This window comes from Rhea americana, unplaced genomic scaffold (assembly GCF_003343005.1).
Source record: "Rhea americana isolate MKP2758 unplaced genomic scaffold, rheAme1 scaffold_6, whole genome shotgun sequence".
NCBI lineage: Eukaryota > Metazoa > Chordata > Aves > Rheiformes > Rheidae > Rhea > Rhea americana.
In genome coordinates this window covers 434786-459904 of record NW_028186756.1, presented here as the reverse complement: position 1 = coordinate 459904, position 25119 = coordinate 434786, and the positions used below count along the sequence as shown (strand labels likewise).

General features: G+C 44.5%; 1 protein-coding gene across 2 annotated transcripts in view; it reads right to left on the bottom strand.

The window, feature by feature from the left end:
- DCX (doublecortin) overlaps positions 1-24918 on the bottom strand; it is a 74329-nt gene extending 49411 nt beyond the window's left edge. For both annotated transcript variants that reach the window (XM_085319804.1, XM_085319805.1), the window contains exons 1-3: positions 24760-24918; positions 22898-23288; positions 12460-12800 (exon numbers count right to left, since the gene is read on the bottom strand). In XM_085319804.1, the coding sequence (XP_085175930.1) occupies positions 12460-12800; positions 22898-23261 (705 nt within the window). In that variant the 5' untranslated portion in view covers positions 23262-23288; positions 24760-24918. The remainder of the gene's footprint in view (positions 1-12459; positions 12801-22897; positions 23289-24759) is intronic.
- Between the last annotated feature and the right edge of the window lie 201 nt (positions 24919-25119).

Genomic DNA, 25119 nt, shown 5'->3' with positions numbered 1-25119 from the left:
TGCATTAACTTAGGTCCCACACTGCGACTATATCTGATAAGAGCCCTGAGACCTGCTCTGCTGCTTGAACATCTAAGTTACACCTCCTCTCTTCCATGATATAAAATATTTCCTGTAGCAACTGCCCTCCCCTGCTTTTAAAAAGTAAAAAAAGGCTTCAGTCAGTTATGCTTAGGAAAAAAAAAAAAAAAAAAAAAGGCTAATTCTCACCAGTATTAAATACTACTAAACATTCCTTAAATTAACACTAAGTATAACCACTTTGGGGCTCAACTTTAGTTTGTCTTCATTACTGCTCACTTTAGACTCAAACACTTTGCACATGCAACTGGAAAAAATCCAAACAATGAATGTCAGGATCAGATGAGATTTTTTTTTCCCAGCATCTGTTCTCTGGAAGAAAAAGCATTCTGTAGAAACAGTACAAAATGAAGCAGTTCAGTTGTGACACACCAAATCACTACCTGCTGTCGATAGCAGAGCAAAAACTTTACGAAGCAGTTCATAATATATATAAAAATTCAAAGAAAATCAGAAATTTTAAGAACTACTTTCCATTTTACCAAGGTTGCAGAGATTCTGTTGCTTGAGAGAGCTAAAAATAACTTGCCTACAACTCTGTTGAGGTTCTTATATAAAATTCAGTCAGCTTTCTGGCTTTCATTTTGATCGTCAAATGTACACATCATTCTGCAACCCTCAGTGACTAGAGTTGTCTAAAATGAAGGAAATCCACAGTACCATTTGCTCTCAAAGTAATAGAGGGTATTAAAATTCACTAGAAGTAAGAGGATGCCTCAACTTTCAGCTGGTATTAAGAGATGCGGGTTCTTGTTTCTAATCCATTACRAAAAGCTTTCAAGTAGGCAAGAATAACGTTCTCAGCTCCTAATGTTGGCTATCTAACTCGACTCTTCGATTTGTTTAATTTACATGTAATCCTGCAGCCTGCCAGCAGTTGATAAGGTTCCTGATACGCGTATATTGGAGGGAGGGAAGTTTAGCCCCCTGACTGCCTGCTGCAGGGCTCAGCCCCGTGATGGAAGGCTGCTCAGATTTAAGGTTTCAAACAGGCTTTTGCTTCTCAGCCTGCTACATTTGTGCCCAAATGTTTTATGTGCTAAAACTCCTGAAAAAGTTCAATAGCTGCACTTGTATTTTTGCTGTTTCCATTAAAATGCTTCACAGACTACTGTAYATACCAGGTGTTACAGACAAAGGTGATGTGCATAATCGTCTCTCTCCACTCCAGTGATACTATTTTGGAGATCTAAAGATAGTACAAAATTAGACATACCAAAGAAGTGGCTGACAGACATTATGAACCCTGAGTTAATGGCTATACTACACATTCAGCTGAAGAATGGACAAGTAGGAACCAAGAGGAAGACTTTCTACAAGTGTGTATTTTTGTGCTCCCAATGCAAAGAGTAGGATCACTACTTGCTATTTTGACAAACCCGCTTCAAACATTCGGTCATGAAGTGGGATGACATCTGTCACCTCTATGCAGAGGGTTTTCAAGTAGAAAAGTTTCCTACAGAAATAAGGATATTCATCCTCTGTAGAGCTACAGCTATAGCTTCTCTCAGCCTCTTTGTATAACTAAACATCTTCAGCCTCAGAAAGAGGTTAACTTACTGGGTGCAACGTCACCCTGATACCCCTCTCCTCCCCTCAGGTCAGAGGCAAGTTGCTAATGATACCCGTGAGCTGGGATTCAGCCTGCTAATGGAGAGCAGCAGGACCCCTCCTCTCTGGACCCTCCAGGGGAAACTCTTCCAGACAAATATCATACTTGTAGGGATAAAACCATACCACGACTTTTGCAGCCACAAAGAGCCACATAAGCCTGGGCAGTTTAGCCCCAAATGCTCCATGGTATATGTGCTCCAGGTATTCATAACCTGCTTCACTGAAGTGCCAGTTTTAACAGAGTGAGTTACCCAAGGCCTGCACGAGCTATCCCACTCCTACTAGAGAAGGCAGAAGAGGTGCTGGACTGGGGGGGGGGGGGACACAGAGCAGCATGCTCCCTGGCGAAGCTCCTCACTTCCACCTTCTGAGCTACATTTCAGAATACAAAGAGGTGAAGTGGATAAGTAAATGGAAGAGTATCATTTAAAAAATAATAATAAAAAAGTTTTTTGCCTAAATTTTGATTGTATACCATGTGTTCTAGCATGTTGATTTGCTTTAATCCTGTGCTAAAGTATTTTTTACTAGCCTGTCTTTCAAGACCAATCCTCTCTGCTCTACAGGCAGATTTAATTAAAAAGCTAGGTATAAGAGTAATTTCTTTCAGTATGCATTACTGTGCGCTCATGATCTTCCATTATACTGCCTRTTCCTCTGTCAGAGTAAGTCCCTCACTTTTCTCCAAGTTTGCTTTATCTGAATAACTCTTTCTTCCTCTGTCTCTTTACCAAGTGCTTCCATATCCAGATAGCTCATGAATACTGTAAACAACCATGGTCATAATACAGAGCCATGTGGTATCTTCATACCTGATCTTTACTGGAATAAAAAGTTTGTTTCTACCTTGTTTATTTTTCCCTAAGCTGCTTCCAATCTTTGATAATATTTCTGCTTCTTATTACTTCAGCATCCTTAACAGGTTCTTGACACGGCCTGAAGGTTTTTCAGCCTGGTTCTGCCCTGTACAAAATTTCATTTGTTCTATTATTCCATTCTAACAAACTAGCAAGGGGAATTCTTTTGCAGCAGCAGCAGCCTTGATTGAGCCAGTTGTGCTTTGTGATTCCTTTTGAGTTTCATGCCTGTTGACTTATGTAGTGCAGAAGCTGCATTTCCTAGTGCGCTTTCACCAACAACCACATACAGCCGAACAGATACACCCAGCCGCTAGTCACCACTCCTAGTCCATCTGCTCCTCCTTCTGCAGCACCARGGGTGTGAGGGACAGAGAGGGAAGTCAGAAAAGGTCATATGCAGMAAGAGCACGGGGGTACAGCAGTAGCTTAAAGCAACACTTCTCTTTCACAAAACACGCACGCACCACAAGAGCCTTTCCTAAACCAATTACTTCTCCCTGTATCCAAATAAATCCAAATAAAAGACACATGTAGCCGTAAGCTGTCCTCTCCGCAGCAGTTAGCCTGGCTAGATGTTTCAGGGAGTGGCTTGAACTGTAAAGTCCATCGTGACCAGAGCGATGCCCACGGATAGGAAACGGCAGATCCTGAGCGATGGCTCCCATCAGCCGAGGAGTGCGTAAGCAGCACCGAGCAGATGGCAAGGGCAGGGGAGCACAACGGAGGCGACTGGAGTCCAGCTCTCCCCAGCGCCCTGCAGGCTCACTGGCTGCGTAATTATTCCTACAGAGCTGCTAAAGCTCGTAGTATTCCTCATCCTTCAAGTAACAGGGCGCAGTCCTGGAAGGACTGACCTCTCGAGGCCAATCCTGGCTGCAGCAAAATCCTCCGCAAAAAGCTCTGCTAACAAAGGGCGAGCATTAGCTCACCTTCCCGCATCGAGTTTTTGTTCACGTCTAACTACATCTCCCATTCAGAGAAGGAAGAAAAGAATCAGTAAAAAGCAGGCCATTTTACATCCACTCTATTTGAAACATCCTTGAGCTGAAGCATCTTTCAAGTTAAAAACCAGTAGAAAAATGCAACATGAACCAATACAAGTCCTCGATTTATTTTGGAATATAGTTTAGAAATAAATAAATGCATTTTCAAAGTGCAGTTATAGGCTCTAGTTACAGACCTTTAATTTGCAAGATTAACGGAAGAGGAGAGAACAATTTAACACAACTCAGGGACCTCACTTTCAGATCACAACAGTTCCTGTAATCCTTTTACCTAAAAGAGAGTTTCCTTGAACAGTAAGTTAAGTTGAAGAGTTATGTTTTGTAACCCATGGTTTAAAAAAAAAAAGTTATGTATGCAGATATACACACACCCCACACACAATTCATAGACTCATAAGCACCCTGTTTGCTGCTAGCCAGGAAACTACAGCTATGTCTATTACCTCAGAGAGTGCTGGGGGTAGGTTCACAGGGGAGAAGGTGTGTCTTCTTGCTTGCAGCACTGAATGCTTCGGTTATTCTCCTTGCTTATTTTCCCCTATTCAGTTTGAATTCAGAGCTAAGCCAACCTCCAGGAGCAGGTCTGCAATTCCAGTTTTGTATGCTAATCAATTTGCTACAGCCTGAGCAGCCCCAACCACAGGCTGGAATTGCCTGCAGAGCTTTCACGGCTTGTCTTTGCACTTCCTCACATATGCAGGCCTACCTTAGCCAGTTCTGAAAATCTGGATGGATCAGATCCAACCTTTTTCCTCCTAAGCTCCTTTAGACCTGCTTTCATTACCCGCATTTCTGTGCGGATACATTTTCTCACCCCGGCAGACCTGAGGGGGATGCAAACAGTCATCCTCTGCGCACAAGCAAAGCAAGCGCTTGTCCCTTTATGGTCCTCCCCAGAGGCCTCTGAATGACACTGGCAGCACGTTCAGAAACACGGTGCTGGGGGAACCGCAGGGGAGCCTTCACTCCCTTGGCAGGCTAGACCAGGGCGGGAGAAGCGAACAAGCACATCATACGCGAGACCACTGAGCTGAAGGACTCAGGTTCACCAGAATAAGACATTCCCCCCATTACAAATGTGGAAACTACACGTACTTGTGTTTACTCTACCTTATCAAAAGAGACAAGACATCTACCAACATCCAAGCATGGAGGCGTACGTTTGCTCAGAATATACCCAGCACAACCTGCTCCTTCTCAGAGCAGGGACAGACTCTTTCACACTGATGGGATTTCAACTCGAACACCAAAAAGGAACGTTTCACACGACGATACAGACAAGCAGTAGAGAAGACTAAGTCTTCTGTGGCCTGCCTTGTCTCCTGATACTGAGCCTAATTTTCCCTTGCTCGTTTTCAGCCCATTTATTCCTAGTTAAACCCTCTGGCATTACAATGATTAATCCTCTTCTCTCCTGGGATTAAGAATGAAAAGGGAACATGTCACTCTAGGAGACAAAAAACTGCTAGAATCAAGATGCTGGTGAGGATCGAATTTTTAACGTACTTCCCCTTCGGGGTGTGAATAGCACCAGGATTCAGTAATAGGAGCCACGTACGCCTAGGTCACCAGGTCAGATCTGACTGCATCCAGCAATAATTTTGACAGCCTGCCATCTGTGATACAAGTAGCAGGTGTTCATGCAGATTTTGGTGCATAGATGTCTACTAGCAAGGCCTGTGTTTCTCGAGCAACAACTCTGAGCAAGCGGCAGTGCAGCTCTGGAGCAAGCTCTGGAGCTTTGAACCTCATGGCCTCAAGAGGACAATAGATTCGTCGCAGCTTTGGCCAGCGTTTCCAGCCAAACAGAACAACGAACGTCCAGACTCCACATCCTGCTGGGTGGCAGGAAGGAGCCTGACACCTCCTTCCAGAATCTGAAGCTGCAGGGAAACAACAGCAAAAATCTCTGCCAGAGTCTGAGGGAGGGACTGATCGAAATGATGGGCTCATTCCCGGTCCCCTGCGCTCCATGTGCGCTTTAGGGAGTGATCTGCAAACCACACGATAGCAGCCAGATCAGCCACAATGCCTGCAAAAGAGCAGATGCAAGCAAGAACTGAGCTGCTGATATCAGACTGTTTCTGCTTTAATAGATACAGAAACTAGGACTTGGAGGCTGCCAGAGTGGCCTCTCAGAAGAGAGGTGTCACCTTTTCACACCCTTAAACAGCACACCGTATGATGGAGCACAACAATAAAAATGAAAAGCTGTAAGATGGAAAAACTTAAAGCCTGTCCATAGACCCCAACACCTCAAACAGCCTGTCCTTAGTGGGGGAAGAGACACCTTACACTGTCTGCACCAGGGATCATTTCCTTGGAAAGCTCCAGCCACAGGCAGCAGCTCTGAGACACGCTCGCTTARCTATCTCTGGCAAGGACAGAGCCAAAGCTACGGACATCAGCAGGAACCTGCCAAAAATCCTCACAGAGCTGTCATCAGCCAAACCCCTGAAACTAAGCATTTTTTGTTCATTTGGCTTTAAACAGGCTGCAACAAAAACTGATCTATTTGTTATGAGAAGTAAATAGCTACAAGGAAAGAGCTTTCATAGATATTTAGTCGTCTTCTGCTTAAACCAAGAACTCTTTAGGTTCCCTGAGGCTGGAGGACACCATTATCAGGCTGCTTGCAGGCAGAGGTTATCATCGTATCAGTCCTACAGGTTTAGGCTATTTATAGTGTTATCTGTAGTTGCACTAATGGCACTAGCTGGGCATGGTTTCAGCAGTGATTCCTGATGGACCCACTCTGGAGATGTCAGTGTGTCAGACAGGTCCTTTTTTGCCCAGACTCTATAGCCCCTAGACCTATGTAAACAGAAATTAATAAGCATGAGGTTTCTGATTAATATCTGAGAAAAATCTTCTGAATGTTTTATCATTTTTAGAGATACATTTACGGAAAGTTGGCTTACTCACTGTAGCATATGAGAAAATCCTTAAGGGATACCTGAGGACTAATTGGTTTTGTCTGTGCTGGTGTCTAGTCATTACATGATTCAGGCAATGCTGCATTTCCAGCATAGTCTAAGAGCTCCCTACAGATAGGGAACTAGGCTGCTTCGTCTGCCCGTGAAAGCAATTTGGGTTCAGAAGTTCTTCAGCCCATACATTATTACTACTTTTTCCTGCATGACACATGGTTGCTAGTGAGGAATAATCTCACACAAACACTCTAAGTCAGAACAGTCTGCAAAAGCAATGAGGAGCAAAGCACGGAGTTCATCCTCCCTCGGCGCAATCTGTCAGAGGGGGAGGCAACGGGCAAAGACCCGGCACATGCTATTCCTCTGCTAGCGCTTGCGAGACAGACCTGTCCTCTTGATAGCAAAATGGGAGCCTTATGCAAGGCCTGACAAACCTCAGCAGTGAGAAGAAAGGACTGAGGAAAAGATGTTAAACAGACACGGAGTTATTTTGCAGCTACAGCGTATGCTGCAGGGAGAGATGGTGGACTTCGCTTCTTCCCTATTAGCACCAGCTGCTGTGGAGCTTTTGCAGAAGGCAGAATACAGAATACAGCTGCACCCTTCTCCTGCTCTTCCCTCCCCATTTGCTTTGGGGCTAGGTCTACCCTGGCTTTATACCAGCACATGAAACTGCTTCGTTTTCTAAAGGTCAATGAGTTGTGAAATCTCAGAAGGATGAGGAGTTTCCAGCAGACTCGGACATCCTACCCCTTGGCATGTGCAACAGTGCAAACCTACTTGTTTGCTTTGCAGCTTTGAACCTCACACCTCAAGGCATAAGTTAACTATTTCAAGGGCTCTAACGCGAATTTTTCTCCCTCTGATCTTTCAGCAACACAAGTGTTACTATCATGGAGTTATTTCACCTTCTTGAGCACTGAGATTACAGGAGTTAGACATATTTGTGTACTTTGGCACCAACAAAGCTCGATGTCATATCAATACAAGTCTGTTAATACAATCATAGAGCTATAGTAGCCTGGCAACAGAAGTTGGTCCATTGCTCATTTTGGACCTTCAGAAATGAAATTATATTGAAAGTTTGTTTCCAAATATCAGATTAAAATTAGTGTAGCTAATAGGCTGCTCAGGCATGGTTATGGTTGGTCTCTCCACTGCAATCTGAATGGATGCATCTGAGGTAGCTTTTGACCAATGTTGCACCAAAGGCTGCTTTATCAGCTRTCTTACTGGCTGTGGTCCAGTAGTCCCAACCTTTAACCTGTTGTGAGCCTGCTCATCCTGCTTTTTCCTCTGAGCTGCTGCTGTCCTTCCTCAGTGCAAGTCATCTAAAGTGAAAAGGCAAGTTCTTCCCTGGCTGGCTTCGTATGCATTTGCATCAGCTTTGCTAACAGAAAGGTGAACTTCATTCATCACCTGCCACATGAGATCCTTGTCAAAGCAAAGACTGCTGGAGGGCACCATTTTTTTTTTATGGCTGGAAATTCTTCTGGGAGCACAGTCACAAATGCCCTGACATATGAATATGTATATAATTTCATCTGGTGAGACAGCTAACACTCAGATGGAACAGAAGCACTTTGTCTAGGCTAGATACAGGCCAATGAATAGCACATGCGTGACCCTTTTCCCTATGTTTGAAGAGTTCGAAGTCCAGAAGAGATCACTGCCTTTTATTATGACTAAAAAGGCACTCAGTTGCCCTGCCAACCCTGTCAACCAAAACATATATATTTATGTGGAGCTAGAGCCTACAAGGTCTCTCCACTCTGAACATCATCAAATCCTGCTTTCTCAGTCACGATAACAGAGAGGTTAGCAGAACAGGGTATTTAGTTAGTGAAAGACATGGTAAAACATCAGCCTGAGAAGAAAAACAGATGGATCTTCATACCACAGAAAAGTATCTTAGTGCAAAATTAAAGCTGAACCTGCCTGGTGAATTTCTCGTCCTTCCAAAGTATCAGCCACATAGCCGGTTTAACTAGGAATAAAATGACTGATTTTTGTCACTACATGTCCCCATGTAGAAGCTTAGCTGCTCGCAGGCTTTGGAATACCAGACAGAGCACGAAAAAATGAGTTTAGTATGTGTGTTTGACATGAGATGTAACAGTTCATTTAAAGCAGGAATGAATGCAGACAGACATTCCCTGCAAAGCAAGGCAACAGAAAGCAAAAACATGCACTTGGTTCACTTACCTGCCAGGGACAAAATAGCTGCCTCTCTACCAGAGAAACACCTAGTAATTGCACAACGCAGTGAGAAAGCTCAAGCACAAATGGGAGAGTTCATCTATGCAACATTTTCAGTGCCTGGTTCAATCCATTGCACTCAAACTATTTGAACGCAGCTTCATCCACAGTCTCAAGTTCTAATTTAGTTTATTAATCATGTGAGGCAGAAACAGCCATCATGTGTTTATAAAGCAGCCAGCGCTCCAAGGAATCCAGGACTCTAGAAATTACTGTAAGAGTTCAAAAAGTATTTGCCATTGCAGGTGATTTCCAAAGTGATCCACAGATCAGACCAAATTTACTCCTATGTCTATCAACACAACAGGAGTTGTAGTCATGAAATCAAGTGCTGCCTTCTTTTGCATTACGTCTCGCATTTGCTTAACGCGCCGAGCACTTTGGCCTTCACTACTTCCTATATGGCCGAGGGCACCTATGTTCCGAGAGTACAAAGGTAAGCCTCTAACGCTGTGATTCTCTGACGTGACTTGGTCAACTCTTTGAAGCCCCTTTTGAGTTCTGGGGGGTCTGTCAAGACAAGGTGATAGGCTCCCAGGAGAGAAGCAGCTTGAATACAGACAGGTAAGGCACACCGGCGTGCAAGACCAAGCTACATGAGCTATGTGACAAAAGATGCTTATTTAGCAGTTTCAAAAGCATAGTATTTTACAGACAACCAAGAAATAAGAAGAAATAAAACTTCCTAGAAAGATGACCTAATCTCACTGCTGTTTTAAGCRTTAAATTTATCAAACATGTCCCCTTCAGCACTCAATTAACTGCTTTCTCATTTCAAATGCAGTAGGTCTGCAGTGCAAAGAAATGTAATTATTTGTACACCACTGTCATTGCCACTACTGCCTGTACTTGTAAAGCATCTTGATTACTCTGCTGATGAGCACCATGGAAATGCCTATGAATAAAATAATCATCTCCTCTCATTAAGTTACAGCGCATGGACTGGGAAAGGATGATTTTCCTTTGTACATTCCCTTTGTAAATTTTATCATTTCACAGAGGGAGTAACGCAGCTCTGATGACACTGGAGACAGACTGTCAGGATTCTTGTCACCATTTCATCTTTGAGCAGTTTGTATATTTACATGAATATCTTCTCTTGAAAATAGTTTGCCAGAATTAGACATTAAGAACCTTTTTCTAATGTTGAAATCAGACATGCAAAAAAAAAAAAAATCTTTCTAATATTATCTCACAAGGTCAGACTTTATGGAGCAGTACGCAGTGGAAAACCTGAAAGCAAACCCACACAGGCAGGAGACTTAAAATACAAACATTAAAGGAAAACTTCCAATTAAGACAAAGCCTCAGTGGGTCAGATTTGCTCCTCAGGACACTTCAACACTAAATGATGCCACAAACAAATACTAAACATTCAATTAATGTCAAATCAGAAGTAATCTCACTCTTTTCATTAACTGCAGTACTGCATGTATGTTTGCATGCAGTGAAACAGCTGGGATAGGAAAGATTCATATCTCAAATACACTGGGAAATACCACATTTCAGAAAATGTGGAATTACAAACTAAAACAGGCTAAATATAAAAACTTTACTCAGATTTTCAGTGAAATCTGATTTCTGCAGCAAAAACTGGGGGGCAAGCCATGATGTTGCCACAATGAAAACAGTGCTGAATTAAGGCACCAGTCACTGCATGGATATCAGACCRTGATGCAAGGAATTCAAGGATGCTGTTTATTTTTAGGTTCAAGGAGAGTCATGTATTGTGGCTACTGTGGACAAAAGTTTGCAGCCGGAGCTGCTAAACTATATTAATCTTTGTGCTCTATGAATAGCAGTAGCTCCACGCAAGGCAGCAAATGCCAAAATGCACTCTGCCCCACAGCAGGACTTCTCCAGGCAAGCTGTAGTACGAGAGCATGCATCATTTCCCAAATCTCTGCTAAAGAATCAACACAYAATTTCACAGGCTGATCCAACCACAAGGCCATAAGCTCAGTTCAGTCCATGGGTTAATGTGGTCTTGCTCACTGGTCAAAAGTAGAGGGGAAAACAGCACTTACTCCTGTAACCAGTTTGCAGATAGACAAGGGACAGCAGTTCCACAAAAGCTCACAGGGCATCASCACTTCTGCACGTTGCCCCAAGCAGTAGCTCACCATCACCTCCAAAACTTTGGCTCTTCTCAAGGAACTGAGACATTTTAAGGGTCCAGTTAAAAATCCTGATCCAGAACTGGAAGTGGAACAGGACTCTGCGTGTCAGCATTAATTGCCAACTGCTTTCAGATCAGACCCATGTATTAAGCCCTTTCTAAAGCAGCTGTGATACTATTTGCACGATCCTGTATATTTCTCACTGGGCTGCTGCTGAGGGATCATTTGACTCTCTCCTTCCTCTTCCTTCACCTCTTCTGTTCCTCCCCTCTACCATTTCCAGTGCTCCCACTGTATCACTCTGTGTCACCACCTATTTACAACATGCTACCATATCTATGGACAGCCCAGTGGGAAAGTCACCCACCCACATATAAGTTATATGGATCACGAAGTAGAAGCGCTGGGTCGACACAAGTGGAAACACAGGCTTTGACAGGCACAAGAGATTTTTGTATTTCTGAAGCTACAATAGGCCAGTAATGCATGGGATACTAGCACTGAGAAAAAGTATGAATATCAGACAGGCTAGAGCAATATGCTATATTCAGCTCCCTGACGCTGCAACTGGATGAGTACACATTATGAGCCAATRTTTGATATTGGAAGAATGAATATCACCATCAGTGAAGTCTGTGTGTTGGTTAGACACACTGCCGAGTACTGGCATGGTATTTCAAGAGCCAGTATTTGTATGATTCACTCCAAAGACAGGAGAGGGAATCACTTTAAAGTAGTAGTATCAATCCCAAGATTGATACTAGTGAGTCCATCCCACTCAAGAGCTGTGCTGCCTCACTCCAGAACATGAAACAAGAACAGCAGCAAAATAAGATCCTCCTTTTGTTACAAGAGACACAAACCTGCTAAATTAGGCTCCGAGTTTTCCTTGAGGAATCTACCTCTTCCTGGTCCCTAAAAGGTTCCTTATACATTCCTTTAAGGCTTTTCATAGATATATTAATACTAAATGGATTATTGCTGTGCTGTTGCTAACAGGAGACAGATGTTTCCCTCAGTTCCAAGAACATGTAGACATGAAGTACATTATGATAGCCCATTACAGATTTTTGACCCAAGTCTCCTTTTGTATGTTATTTCTTTACATGTTTAGTCAAAAAAATGCACCGCAGTTCCATACTTTTCCTGCTAACTGCTGAGCTAGCCAGAAGAGCATGCAGAGGTAACTACCTTACAAACTCTCCTCAGAGGACAGGAAAAGTCAAGCAACACATTTTCATTTAGTGACTCCATAGCTCAAGCGCTCCTGCAATTATTTAAGAGCCAGATCAACTGGTGCCTGTGAGCAGAATTTCTCGTGTTATTTATTTAGTCCACAAGACATTCACTGCACACTGGTGTGCAGGACAGAGCATCTGTTTCACTCAGACGGTTGGCTGCATTCTTTACTTGATATTAATATCAGTGAAAATTTAGTAACTTAACCACTGGCATGAGAAATCTGACTTCTAAAAGAACAGATGGCAGTGATCATCTCAGGTTAATTTTAGGCTTCAAGTCTGAGTCAGCAAAGCCTCAAAGTAAGAGAAAGTCAGGGAAAAAAGACAACATCTGTAAAACTTCCTACCTGTTTCCCATCCAGAGTATACAGCTTTTTGACTACTCCTGTCTCCAGCTTTATAGCTTCAGTGATGTCRGTGAGAACTTGCTCAAATGAATGGGCAGTTTTCTTGTTCAAGAGCACACGGACTGCCTTTCGGGGCTTCACCCCGCTACGGATGATGGTTACCAGCTTGGGACGCACAAAATCTTTGTTCTCTTTTGCCTGGGCGCTGTTGCTGCTGGCCAGGGACTGAGGTGCTTTCTGGTTGGCAGATGTCTTCACATTGACAGACCAGTTGGGGTTGACATTCTTGGTGTATTCCACCTTCTTGAAGAAGTTGTCAGATGAGCAGACATAACTCTCCCCTTTTGAAAGAAATGAACACAAGCGTAACTATATTTTTTTATTATTATTATKATGATAGGGCTGCCAGAAAGCAGACACTCTGCATTAGTTTGTTATTAAAACATGTCTTATTTTAATTTTACAGTAATATTTATGTTTTATTAAAAATATACCTATTACTTTCTCATCAGCAAACACACTGTCACTCAAAAATGACATGAGCCAGGGGTTAAAATACGATAAATGTATTTAGGTACCTAAGGATGCAACGAGGCTGTCTAAAAGCTCATAAACACCTAATTCATTTAATTATCATCTAAATCATTTCTGTTACTCTGCCAGCTTCCTTTTTACACCTTCACACCCCCAGTAACTACTTCAGTCTGTCATCTTTTGCCAAGAGGGTATCAACATTCATCCAAAAGGTACCTTTCATATCATGCCTAAAAACAGCAGAAATGTGGTAGTGAAGACTCTCTACCAAAAGCAGCTTTGATAAATCTAGCAGGCATAACAATTAAGCTCTGTTGTAGTGCCAGTTGTAGTACCAGTGGTTTATTGGAAGAGAGACCTGGAAGCTGCAGAGATAAAATGCTACACCATTGCCTGCTTCAAGATAGTTGGTATCAACAAAAGTGTTAATATATTAAATCCAAACTTACACATGATAGAGAAGGGTGAAATATTGCATTCACATTTCTAATTAACACAAGCTACCCCCATGCCTTCCAATGGTGGTTTGAAATTCAGTGCACCATTTACAGTAATGTGTCTACCTTAGATTTGAAGAGTACCATAGCACACAAGGATTTGTAAGAATCTTCTCAGCCTGCAAATCTGATGGATCCTAGAAGTCTTTAATTTTTATTTTATTTTTATTAGAATGAGATTGTAGAAGAGTTTCCCTAAGGGAATGTAGCTGTCTAGTCTGAAATGACTCAGGCGGCTGACCACTTGAGGATGCATTGGAAAAAAAGAAATTTAGTCATTGCTAGAATAAGAAATCTTTGTTTCCCCCATTTGATACAATTTTGATGGAAACTGAAGGCATAAGACATGCACCTATATGATCTTTCATTGGTTTTTTTTGGCATTTTATTGGGCTGATTTTAAAGGAGAAAGTGAAATTCTTCAAATGTTAGGGTAAGTTTGAAATCAAAACACAGATTTAACTATTTGGGGGAAAAAAAAAAAAAAAAAACACACACACTTGTCCTTTACATAAACAGACTAGTTGTATTTCCTTATTTGTTACCTACCATGAACTCCAGGGCTTGAGCATCTATGAAAAGCCTGATGACTCAGACGTCAGGGCAGCTTTCCATTACAGGATGTCTAGGACATTTGACATCTATTCAGCTAGGATGTAAATAGAGATTTCCAAACAGCCCATTGACTTCCATAGAGAATTTCAGAGTCTGGACACATATCAGATATCAAGGGCAGTGCCCATATAGTCATAGCTGACTATGTGTACTAAATGATTATGTGACTGTGTATAGTGCCCACAGCTGACTAAATTATATTCCTGATGGAGTCGCTACGACAATCCCTTCATAGGACACACACAAAGACTACTTATAGGTGCATAACATAGTGGAGCCTTTAATATGCTTAGAACAAGCAGAGGTGTAGCTTTTGTGTCCTTACTACTGCTTGTTTGATGCCACAAGCAGCTACATTTGCCCTGACTTTATACCAAATTTGCCAGAAAGTGGTGTGTACTCTTGATGCTTGTACTACCACCTATTTGCATAAAATGAACCAAATCATTGCCAACAAGAAGCAAATGATCTACCTTCTGTGTTTCTGCTTCTCCTTCAGAAGAGCCAGCGGAAGAGCTGGAGAGATTTATGAAGAGCATATTTATCAAGTGGGCATTTTTAATCAACTAGTGTATCCCAAACTGACTGACACAAAAACCCCATTATAAGGTTCTGTTGGCTTTAACTACACAAACCTATAGTCAAGGCCTGTATATGACCAACAGAACCCCTCAGTAAACTGACAGTGTAGTACCTATAGTTGAAGCTCCTTAATTCCTCACATTTCCTGAGCTGGACTCTGTAGAAGCATAAAGATATCYCATAGAGTGCCATATATCATGATAAACTCCCACTGGAAATATTATTTTCCAGCAGCATCAAATCCCTTGGATCTTCTGATAAGTGATAAGTGGTTTATTCATCTGCTTCAGCCAAGCAACATCTGGCAYAGAGGGGGCCCACGCCTCTCTCCAGTTTCACAGCTCACCAAGTGCTAAGTGGAGTAAGGGGAGTGCAACATGCTTGGGGGGAATCAGCCCTCCTAAGCAGCCAGAGCCTCCCAAGCCCGTAACTCCCCAGCAGCAGAACCTTTGCAAGCGTGCCTGAGAGAAGAGCAATAGCACACTGAGGGATGGGATTCCCATGTTTGAACACAACACTAGGACTTCTGCCCCAGGAAACTCCTCAGCTGACCTGTGCCTCACCTTCTCTAGCTGAAAAGCAGATGTAATGATTGTTGCTGCAGAAAGGTTGCAAGGCTTAACTTTCACCTGTGTTTACATAAAGCTTTGTGAGAAAAGGTACTGTGGTGGAAGAAAGTATATATTTGCACTGTTTTATAAACATGTGAGGTCTTAGATGTATTTTCCATGAATATGTTTCTCATTTTAAAGTAAACTGTAGAGATTATTGCTCCGTTTGGTAGAATACTATTATATTTATGTCCAACTGCTTCCTTTGAAGTTCTTCTCTATACTCTATAGATGTCTAGTGTATTTATAGTAGTGTACATTGAAGGCAACAGAGGCATGAAAGTAGTATTGCTTTCATAGGCTTTGTTTCCGCAAAGGTGGTATTTAGTTGTATATACAGACTGGCCTTCAAATTATGCTTACAGTCACAAGTGGAAAATGTAATCTGTCCTTTCCCACATTGTTCCATTTAACCTAACCTCTAGCAAATATTTTGTTCAATTCTAAAACTGGCCAGAAATTTTGGCTGGAGTGACACTGCTCTACAGCTCACCATAGCAGCTCTCCTCAGCAACGCTTCTGCTGTTACAGCAGTACAGCTCAGGAAAGAGGTACCACCTCCTTCCCTGACCCACAGATGTAACCTGAAGCRTTCACTGATTTTTAAAGATGACTACAATTTATGTCTTCCCAAACTCAGACAGTTTATGGCCCTCAAATAAGTGAATTATATTGCCAGTTCCTTAGTGAGGTAYATCCCTTCTACCATTTGCCAACCACGAGCGTATACTCTATTTCACTTACTACAGCTGTATTTTACTCAGATTGTACCATGAGGTGGTAGCAGCAACAGGCAAACACACTAAGTCCACAACTTGCCAGACTTGAACATGCGTATTATGACCAGAAGGTCACCAAGCAGAAAAATCTTGCAGGGACTATCACTACCACAGAGAGAGGGGAGCTCTCTCCACCACGTCCATCTGTGCTAAGCCTGCAACGAGGAATCAAAGCGTGCCACCRTGCAGTTGCAACAAAATATAACTGTGAACAGCACAGCATGGTTGTCAAAGACATGCACAGTATAACAGAGAGGAAGGGGAGGAAGTGGATGGGAAGACTCACTCTAAASCAAAAGAAAAAAACACTCAGAAGCACCTGGCTCCCCAGCCCTGAACGTGAAAGTCTGCACACACATTTGCAGGAACAAGCCAGTGAGTACAAGCAAGCAGCAGAGTACACATGCAGAAACCCAGCTGGAAGTCATGACTCCAAGGATGACGAACAGCCATTTTGTTGCTTTCAAACAAAACCCCAAAAGGCAGCCCCAAAGCAACATTCGCTCACAGGACACCTTGCACATCAAGTTTGAGGTGGAGGTGTTTACCAAAAAAAAAAAAAATAAATAAATCTGAAGCATCCTGACAACACCCAACCCACTGCTGAACGCACTGTCATTAGGGCCACGGTGCTGCGGTGCCAAGGACAGCATTCTTCTAGTTCAGTGCCAGGTCAGCACAAGATGCCCTGTCTACGCTGTGAAGCCAGAGCTCTGCAGGATGATGCACACTTGGCATCACGCCAGTGTGCTCCGGAGGCGCCACTATTTCTGTTATGCCATCAAACCGGGCACACCATTGATTTATTCCGTCTATCATGCCCTCAGCAAGAGATGGACTGACCGTAGAGCTTTGAACTTAAGTCACAATCGGCATATTTGCCATTTAAAGCCATGACTTGTATCATGCTGAATTACTCTGGCTGCAAGCGTGCTACCCATTGCTTTGCAACCTATTTTGTTGTAGCATGAGGAGATTATCCAGCTCCTAAAGAAGGGATGATCTGAACAAAGATAAGGTTTGCCTTAAGAGAAATTCCGAGCTCAAGATGAGTGCTAAGCCTTCAACTCTTACAGCAGCTCCTGTTGACAATACTAAAAATGACAGGCTCTGCTTTCAAAAAAAGTTATCCTCTCTCAGCATAGCAAGTTTAAGTGCAATGAACTGTTTAAGAGTCTTGCAGGAAAAATTGGAAAAGCTGGATTGAGGCCACTTCAAAAGTGTAACTGTTAACAGTTATTCAGAAAAACTGTCTCCATGGGCTGCAGTTTATTTTGGTTGTAAGCTCTGTTGTCTTAAAGTTGAGCAATTTATATTGTGCCCAGCTTTCACATTTATAACAACTTCACTAGAAAGCATGTTAACACCTTGCAGGAGTTCATTGTACTATGACAAACTAGGCCTTTAATTCCTACTGCATGGACCTGCCACTACCTTACGCACTAAAAGCAATACGCCTGTCTCACGACCAACTCCACCAGGGCAAAACGGATCTGTGGGATAGCTTTCTTCTTTTGGCTTTTCCATGAGGAAGTCTTGCACAAGTGAGAAGCACCTCTTGTTTTACTTATGAAATGAACGAAATGCATGATCATTAAACTGCCTTCAAAACCATGTAATGCCCAAAGCTACATAAAGAATTTGCCACACCAAGTTATCTGTAGAGACCAGCACAGTCCCAGTATGACAGCCAGGACGAGCAAGCAAAGCAAACAGATCTGCAAAGATAAGCTTTGTTGCACAGGATGTAGTCAGCCAAGCTGTCAGGATAGCAGCCACACAGGACAACGCCACAGGTCGCCGAGATYGCAGTATTAGGCTACGTGAACTTCAGCCTTCCAGGCAAATCGGAACATGTGCACGCTGGGTGGAGATCTCCATACGCTTCCTAAAACCCCCCAGCCCCAGCACACACCAGGCTCTGTAGAGCTTCAGGGTGGAACCTCTCCTGTGACTACTTTAAATGTTCCTGGACAGGAATTTGGAAAAGATTCCCCAGGGTATGACAGAATATAAAAGCTTGGAAACACTTTCTGGAACATCTCACACAACCCCCAAATGTTTGCAATTAAATCCCATCAAGCAAAATAAAATCCTATTCAGCTTTTTCTGATACTTAAACTGAAGCAAGAACTGGTTTCAGACTGGAGCAGCCCAGTATAGGACAAGGATGTAAATCCACTAGATGAAAGACCCTCCAGCTCCAAGGCACAGCAGGGCTGGGCAGCACTTTAACAGCCCAGRCACACCAGGAGCTGAGATAGCAGCTGTGCAGCTTCCCCTGAATGTCGCATCTCCAGCATTAGTGTTAGTCTCTGGTCTGAAATTCTGCCCTTATTCACCGTGTCTAATCTATGATATATTTACACCTGATAGGCTTATTTCACATTTATTTCTGACTCTGACCATGGGCAAAGGACCTTTTATTTGCATTAAACTTGCTTCTGCTTAGAAGCAGGCCCAAACTCCGCATATAACAAAAAAAATTGAAAGATGTAGGCACCTCAAATCCACTGACTAGATCCTGAGGAAGAGTATGGGAGGGAAGGAAAGTACTTGAACAAGAAGACTCAGAGCTCTGACTTCCATCTGTCTCYCCCCTAAAGCATTAGGGCAAGCAATTGCTAGAGGAGGTAGGACTGGGCAGCAGGACTGGCCAAGCTTCCCTTCTGCATCTCAGTTCCTCGCTGAGAACACCACCTTCTTCCACCTTGACATGTTTACCCACAACCTCTCTAGCAGCTCTTCCTACTCACTTGACAGCGCACAGTAGGATGACCAGTTTTTTTGGTGCCTCTAAACACAGCATTAAAAAAAAAAAAAAAAAACACACATCATCTTGGCAAGGGGGAAATCTGGTTTCTTCAGGAGGTATCAGCCTCTTCTTTCAGAGGGAACAAAGTACAGCCTTCTCAGCCCTGAGGTTAACTCAGCGCTGTGTTAGCTTCAGCAGTTAGGGATCTGTTCCATGTGCCTTTAGCTCACTCAAGTTGTGGCTCAGCATCCCTGTCATTATTTTAAGAAACTGCTAGTGGGGCCATGTGGAAAAGTTGCAAAATTATGAGCTGCACTAAAAATAAACTTTTGTCCCACAAAGATCTTGGCAGAATGGAGACAGTGAGTTGGGACCCAAGATTGGGACACAGGGCCAAGAATGGCATTTCTTAAGCCATCTCTGCTGCCAAAGCCAATGTATAACATCAGCTTGTGTCTTTATCCAGCCCTCCATTTAATGATAAGAGCAACCAGAGCTTATACATGGAGCATTTATCTTACTGCAATGGGTCTATCAGAATGTGGGTGCTGAAAATGAACCAAGGAACAAGCCACCTTGTAAAGGTGCTGGATTTCAGTAGAGCCTCAGCTGACAATGTAAGCTGCTCTAACATCAACTACAGCATGGCTGGGAAAAAGGCACAATATACATATTTTTAGAAACATCTTTCATAATAAGTTTTCTCATTGCACAATGGTCAGAATTAGCTGTTACAATAGTAGCTCAGCAATAATCTATAAGCAAACTTCATATATAGATTTCCTAAAGCTGTGGTCCTTGGAACCCATTATAATATGAAAGGGAATAAAGACTGCCTGGTGCTGTTTTTCAGAAAATCCACTTACTGACTGGAATAACCATTACAGATAGCTGCACTTGGGCCCAGGATCCAGTCCTGCCTCCATATCTCAGCCAAGGGGCCTCTGGAGTACTAAGTGGGGGGTTCTGCCAGCAATTTACCTGATAGGCAAGGTCAGGTGTAAAAGTGCCGTAACAGGCTGCTGCACCAAACCAACATATAAATCAAGGAGGAGCACACTCCTAGTCAATGCCAGCCTGTACTCACATATTATTTACAACCACATGAAAAAATGAATAGTCGAAGATAGAGACAAAATTAAGAAGCAATTGCAGTGATGGAAGATAGCCATTATGGGCAAGAAAAACTGATCCGACCAGCAGGCTACAGAAGGAGAGGGTCCCTGAGAGACAAGGATTGGGCCTGTCTGGGCACAGGAAGGCTGGACAGCAATGCAGTGATGGGTGAGGGAGAGCTCCGGGGGGAGCAAGGAGCACCTGCACAGCAGAGTCTTGGTGGGAAATGTGATCACAAGAGTAGGAGACACCCCACTTGTTCCATTTGTGAAGTGGGAAGTAAAACATTCATCTAGACTCTTATGAGAGTGATCTCTAATACCACAGGAGGAAAGTCTCCCAAGTCTGGGGCTGGAGACCAGCAGCATTATTTCCAAGTTGTGTTGAAATAGTAGCACACCAAATCTCTTYGAACAATAACTTATATCCTCGAGACAGCAGACACTTCAAGTGAACAATGATTCTCTACCCTACATAAATGTATTTAGACTACACCATGCAAGCATGTTTTTTTAATCACACAGATGTAATCAAGTACATTGAACATGACATGAAATACTAATATCAGTAATTCACCAGCTATTGCAGAGCAAAGTACCAAGATTAGCATCCTTGATGGCCTCTTTTCCAAAAAAGAAGTAGAACCTAAGAAACTATAACAATAAATTAGTCATAGCATTGAAAACAATTCTGCATTAGTTACCCTCATTATCACACCTCCARTGATCATTCAGTCTAACCAAAAACCTGATTTATATAACACACACTCTACATCCTTACACGGTTTTACATTGTGTCTACCTCAGTGCCACTACTCTGAAGTTCTGTTTTTCCATCTCGTACACAGTCATACAAACAAGCTAATAGTACAGGTTACCACAAGGTTGAAATTACAGTATAACAACCACCACTGCATTATAAATTAAAAGTAATGTCTCACCCAGATTGCTTTTCTGCAACAGATGAGTAGCCCATTGCTAGAAATATGGGAATAGCCCTCTCACAAAGCTGCCAATGACAGTGTACAGAGCTACTTTTGCATTTTCGGCCACTGTATTCCTTTGTTTTCACTCTGCTCAGCCTGCAATCCTCTGGCCGACGTGCGCATGGCCAAGTCCCCAGCAGAGCAATAATTCCACTCCTGTCTTAGCGCCACTGCTTCGGTATCTGGAAACAGAGCACTRTTTTGGTAGAACAAAGCCAGATTTCAAATGCCAGCATCTCCTGCCTGCATCCTACCTAAAAAAATATCTTTTCAAAAACTAGGGACCTTCCTGCCTGCAGCACCAAAAATAGTCTACTGCAAGTATAATAATAGAAGACTTGTTAACTTATTTGACAAAAAGCAGGAAGGGTAAAAAATAACAAAGTAGATTTTCTCTTGGAGTTATTTCTGAAGATGTACATGAAGCCTTGGAAAARCAGGACTGAGAGCAGCCACCAGAGGAAGGCTGTGGCCATATTGAGAGATCAGACTGAGAGATGGCAGCATCTCTAAAATTAAGAACGGCCACACCTCCATTTAACAGCTCTATCACAACAGGGCTGGGAATAACTCCACTGCGACAGCATCGTCTCTGAAAGACAGCAACTCGTCCCAAGTAAAACGCTCACCTGGACAGCAGTATTTATTCTATTGTGTTTCCCCTACTCCAAGTATTTTGGGAGAGTGAGCATCCCACTTGAGAAGAGGAATTGTAGGGAAAGAGGCTGTAGACAAGGTCATGCAGTGACTCCTGGCTGACACCAGCCTGCTCTTGGATGGCTCACCCGCTCGCATCCACTGTGTTTTATGAAAGGCCTGTTGGTTTCTCAACATTTCTCAAGGGTCACCAAATRAGCCAGATCACCTGTGTGGAATATTATACCAAGGAGCTGGGAAAAGCAATTCCCCTCTCCAACAAAGCAACCAGAATATTCCAGACCCGAACAAAGGATCGAGCATCCTGATCGCTTTGGGAAGGGAAAAGCGAGGTGGCTGGGGGCCCCCACACACTCCTGTGCACAGGTCTCAGCACCCCTTCCACGCACAGCACCCCAGCACTCACTCCTGGCACCAGCCCCCTCGGGAACCCCAACACCCCTCTCTAATCAACCTTCCCCACACACCTCCTCCATACRCACCCCCAGCACCAAAACAAGTCTCTTTGGATGCAGCCCCCTAATTCCCCCCCCCTTTACGCACACACTGTGTTCCTGAACTCCCCCTCCAGACACCCTACCTGAATGCACAGCACCTCAACACACCCAGCACGAACCAACACCCCCTTCTGCACTCCCATGCACATACACTGTACCAACTGTACCAACCCCACACTCCCTACACCCTGCATGACTCCCAACTCCCCACAACATCCTTTTCCACACCCCCTACAAACACCCTGCACAGACCCCTAGCAACCCCTACACACACAGTCTGCACAATCCCCGAATGCGAATGCCCCCCACATCCCCCTGCACAAATCCACAATACCCCCTTCCACAGCGCCTGCATACACTGCACTGATCCCCCTACCCCCACCTACACACACCCAGCATGGACCCCCAGCACCCCCTACACACCCAGCACGGACCCCCAGCACTGAACCTCCCATACRCATGCACCGCCTGCGAACCCCCCAAGACTCCCCTTTTCCACTTGCAGGTGGAAGCCCCCCACCGCACACAGCTGGGACCCTGGCCTAAGGGGCAGGGGACACCCTGGTGATGGGCACGCAGCCATGCCTGCCGGGGAGCAGGACACACCCCTGCAGCTCCACACCGGCACCGGGGGACAGCCCCCGCGCTGCTGCCCCCTCAGGCAAGCTCAGCCCGGGGGGGGGGGGGCAGAAACGTCCCCAAACCAAGAGGAAAGGAAAGGTGACCTCAGAGCAGCCCCGAGTGGCGCAGCCCCCTCCCACCCCGCCTCCTCACTGCGCCAGGCRGCCACGCTCGCCGCCCGCTCATTACCTTCCTCCAGCTCGTCCATGCTCCCGATCTTGCGCGAGCCATCGATGGTGTATATGTACCGCACTCCCTGAGGCAGGTTAATGTTGTCGGACAGGGACCGGGTCAGGTCAGCAAGGAGAGCATCGAAACTCCGGAAGCGGTCGGAGGACACGGCGTATACAATCCCCTTGAAGTAGCGGTCCCCGTTGCGATAGAAGCGCACCTTCTTGGCTTTCTTCTCGTTGCTCAGCGCCTGCAAGGTGCGGGTCCTGTAGAAGCTGCAGTGGGCGCTGTGAGTGGGGCTGGGCAGGCCATTCATGCGGGAGCCTCGCATGTTTCTGGACGCCTTGTCTCTTTCGTCAAAGTGTCCAAAATCAAGTTCCATAGTTTGGTGAGCCCTAAAGATCTGAAGCTGAGCGGGAGGGAGACGGGGAAGGAAGGAGCGCAAAGGGCGCACGTTAGGGCTGAGCAAAATGACAGTCCGGAGAGAAAAATTACCCTAATGCAGGAGCTGCGTCTGGAGTGGGATACAGATGTGTTTGGGAAGTGCCCCCTCCCCTGACCCAGATTTGTATCGATCCTGGGGGCTGAGAGAAGGAGGGTCCTCACGTTTTGAAAGGGATCCAACTACTGGGGGCAGGGATCACGTTTCGAGCGAGCAGTCTGCTCCCGCAACTCGGAGTTCTCAAAGTGCAGTAAACGGGGACTTGGAGCCAAAGGAATACATGACAACTACAGGTCAGCCCCAAAAACTCATCCAAACATCAGCTGGTAATGAATTAAACCTCTAAGCCTCATGAGGTTTCCTTTGGCAACCAAAAACAAGGAGATCCCAGTGAGTCAGCCCTTCAGTCTGGCAAATCGTGGAAGGAACAAGAGCATCTGAATATTTAACATTAGAATAAACTGGCATTTATGAAAGAATACTCACAGGGGAATAAGCCGTTTCTTTGTGACAGCCTGTTCAATAAGGGTTAGCAACGAGACCAGCCCACCCTTCCCCCTCTCCACAGCCCCCTCCTCGCCCATCAATCAATTCCCAGGACCAGCCTACATCTCTAAGAAATGACTGCAAAGAAAAATCTGTCATTGAAAAGAGGCTTCAATAAGCTCTCTTCAGTCTGAGTCTCCTTGGCATTGCATTTCTGCTCCTGTTTAATGAGGAGAAAAGAGCGGGGCTAGTCCCCCTTCCTCCCCGCCAGGTCGATGTGCCTGGGGAGCGCCGGCCAGCCCTGGCGGCACCTTTCATTGTTCCCAGCGCCAGCAAAGCCGAGGCTTGGGCTGACACCCGGCCAGCGGCGTTTTTGCCTAGCATATCATTTTTGCTCAAGACCAACCTTCCTCACCCACCTAACCCTGACACAAAAGGGGGAGTCTCCTTCGGTGTGGGGGGAGAAGTGCCTGGTTCTGCCCTGGCACAGCCAACAACATGCCACTTGCATCTGCCGGGTCGTGTTGGGCAGAAGCGGGATTTACGCCCAGCACTTGGCAGCCAGGTATAAATCCAGGAAAAGCTGTTGCTATCTCTACCCCCACTCCTTGCATTTGCCGGAACAGGGCTCCCTCACAATGTCACTGTGACCTGGGGGAGATGGAAATCATTGTCTCCAAACTGCAGTAAAGCTGAAGGTGGCAATGCGGGGGCCTGCCCAGAAAGCCCAAGTGGGGAGCGGCCCCCCACGGTACCAGCTGCGGCAGAGTCAGCCTGGTGCCGCGCACTGAACAATGAAACAGCCAAGCAACTTTGAGAATGAATTGGTGGATGCGAGCGTTTTGTTTTAAAAATGAACTGCAGATGCTGCAAGGTCCTACAAGAGATTCCTCCCTTCCTTCTGATATCCATTACTTTTCTGCAGGCAAGTCACTAAAAAAGCTTTACTCACCGGTTTGCAGCACACAGGGTGGAGATGCTGAGAGAAAGAAAACCAGGCTCACTCTGCCTTTGTTGTCTGAGCTCCAAGCAAGAAATTCCTGCCAGGGTGGATGAGACTCCTCCTAGGTCCTAGTGCCTTGTTCAATCCCTTCATGGTAACTTTGCCTCAGTTGTTTTCACTCAGTCATCTGCTTGTAGTCTTCCTGTCTGTATTTGAGACGAAAAGGATACGTTCTTTCCAGCTCAATTTTGTTAACAGATGGATAAACAAAAACTTTAAAGGGGCAAATCTTGGGGTCATGTTCTGAGGGAGCAAGTTTCCCCTTGGCTCTAGCTTCACCAAAAAAGCATCTGACCCCACTGGGAAAAA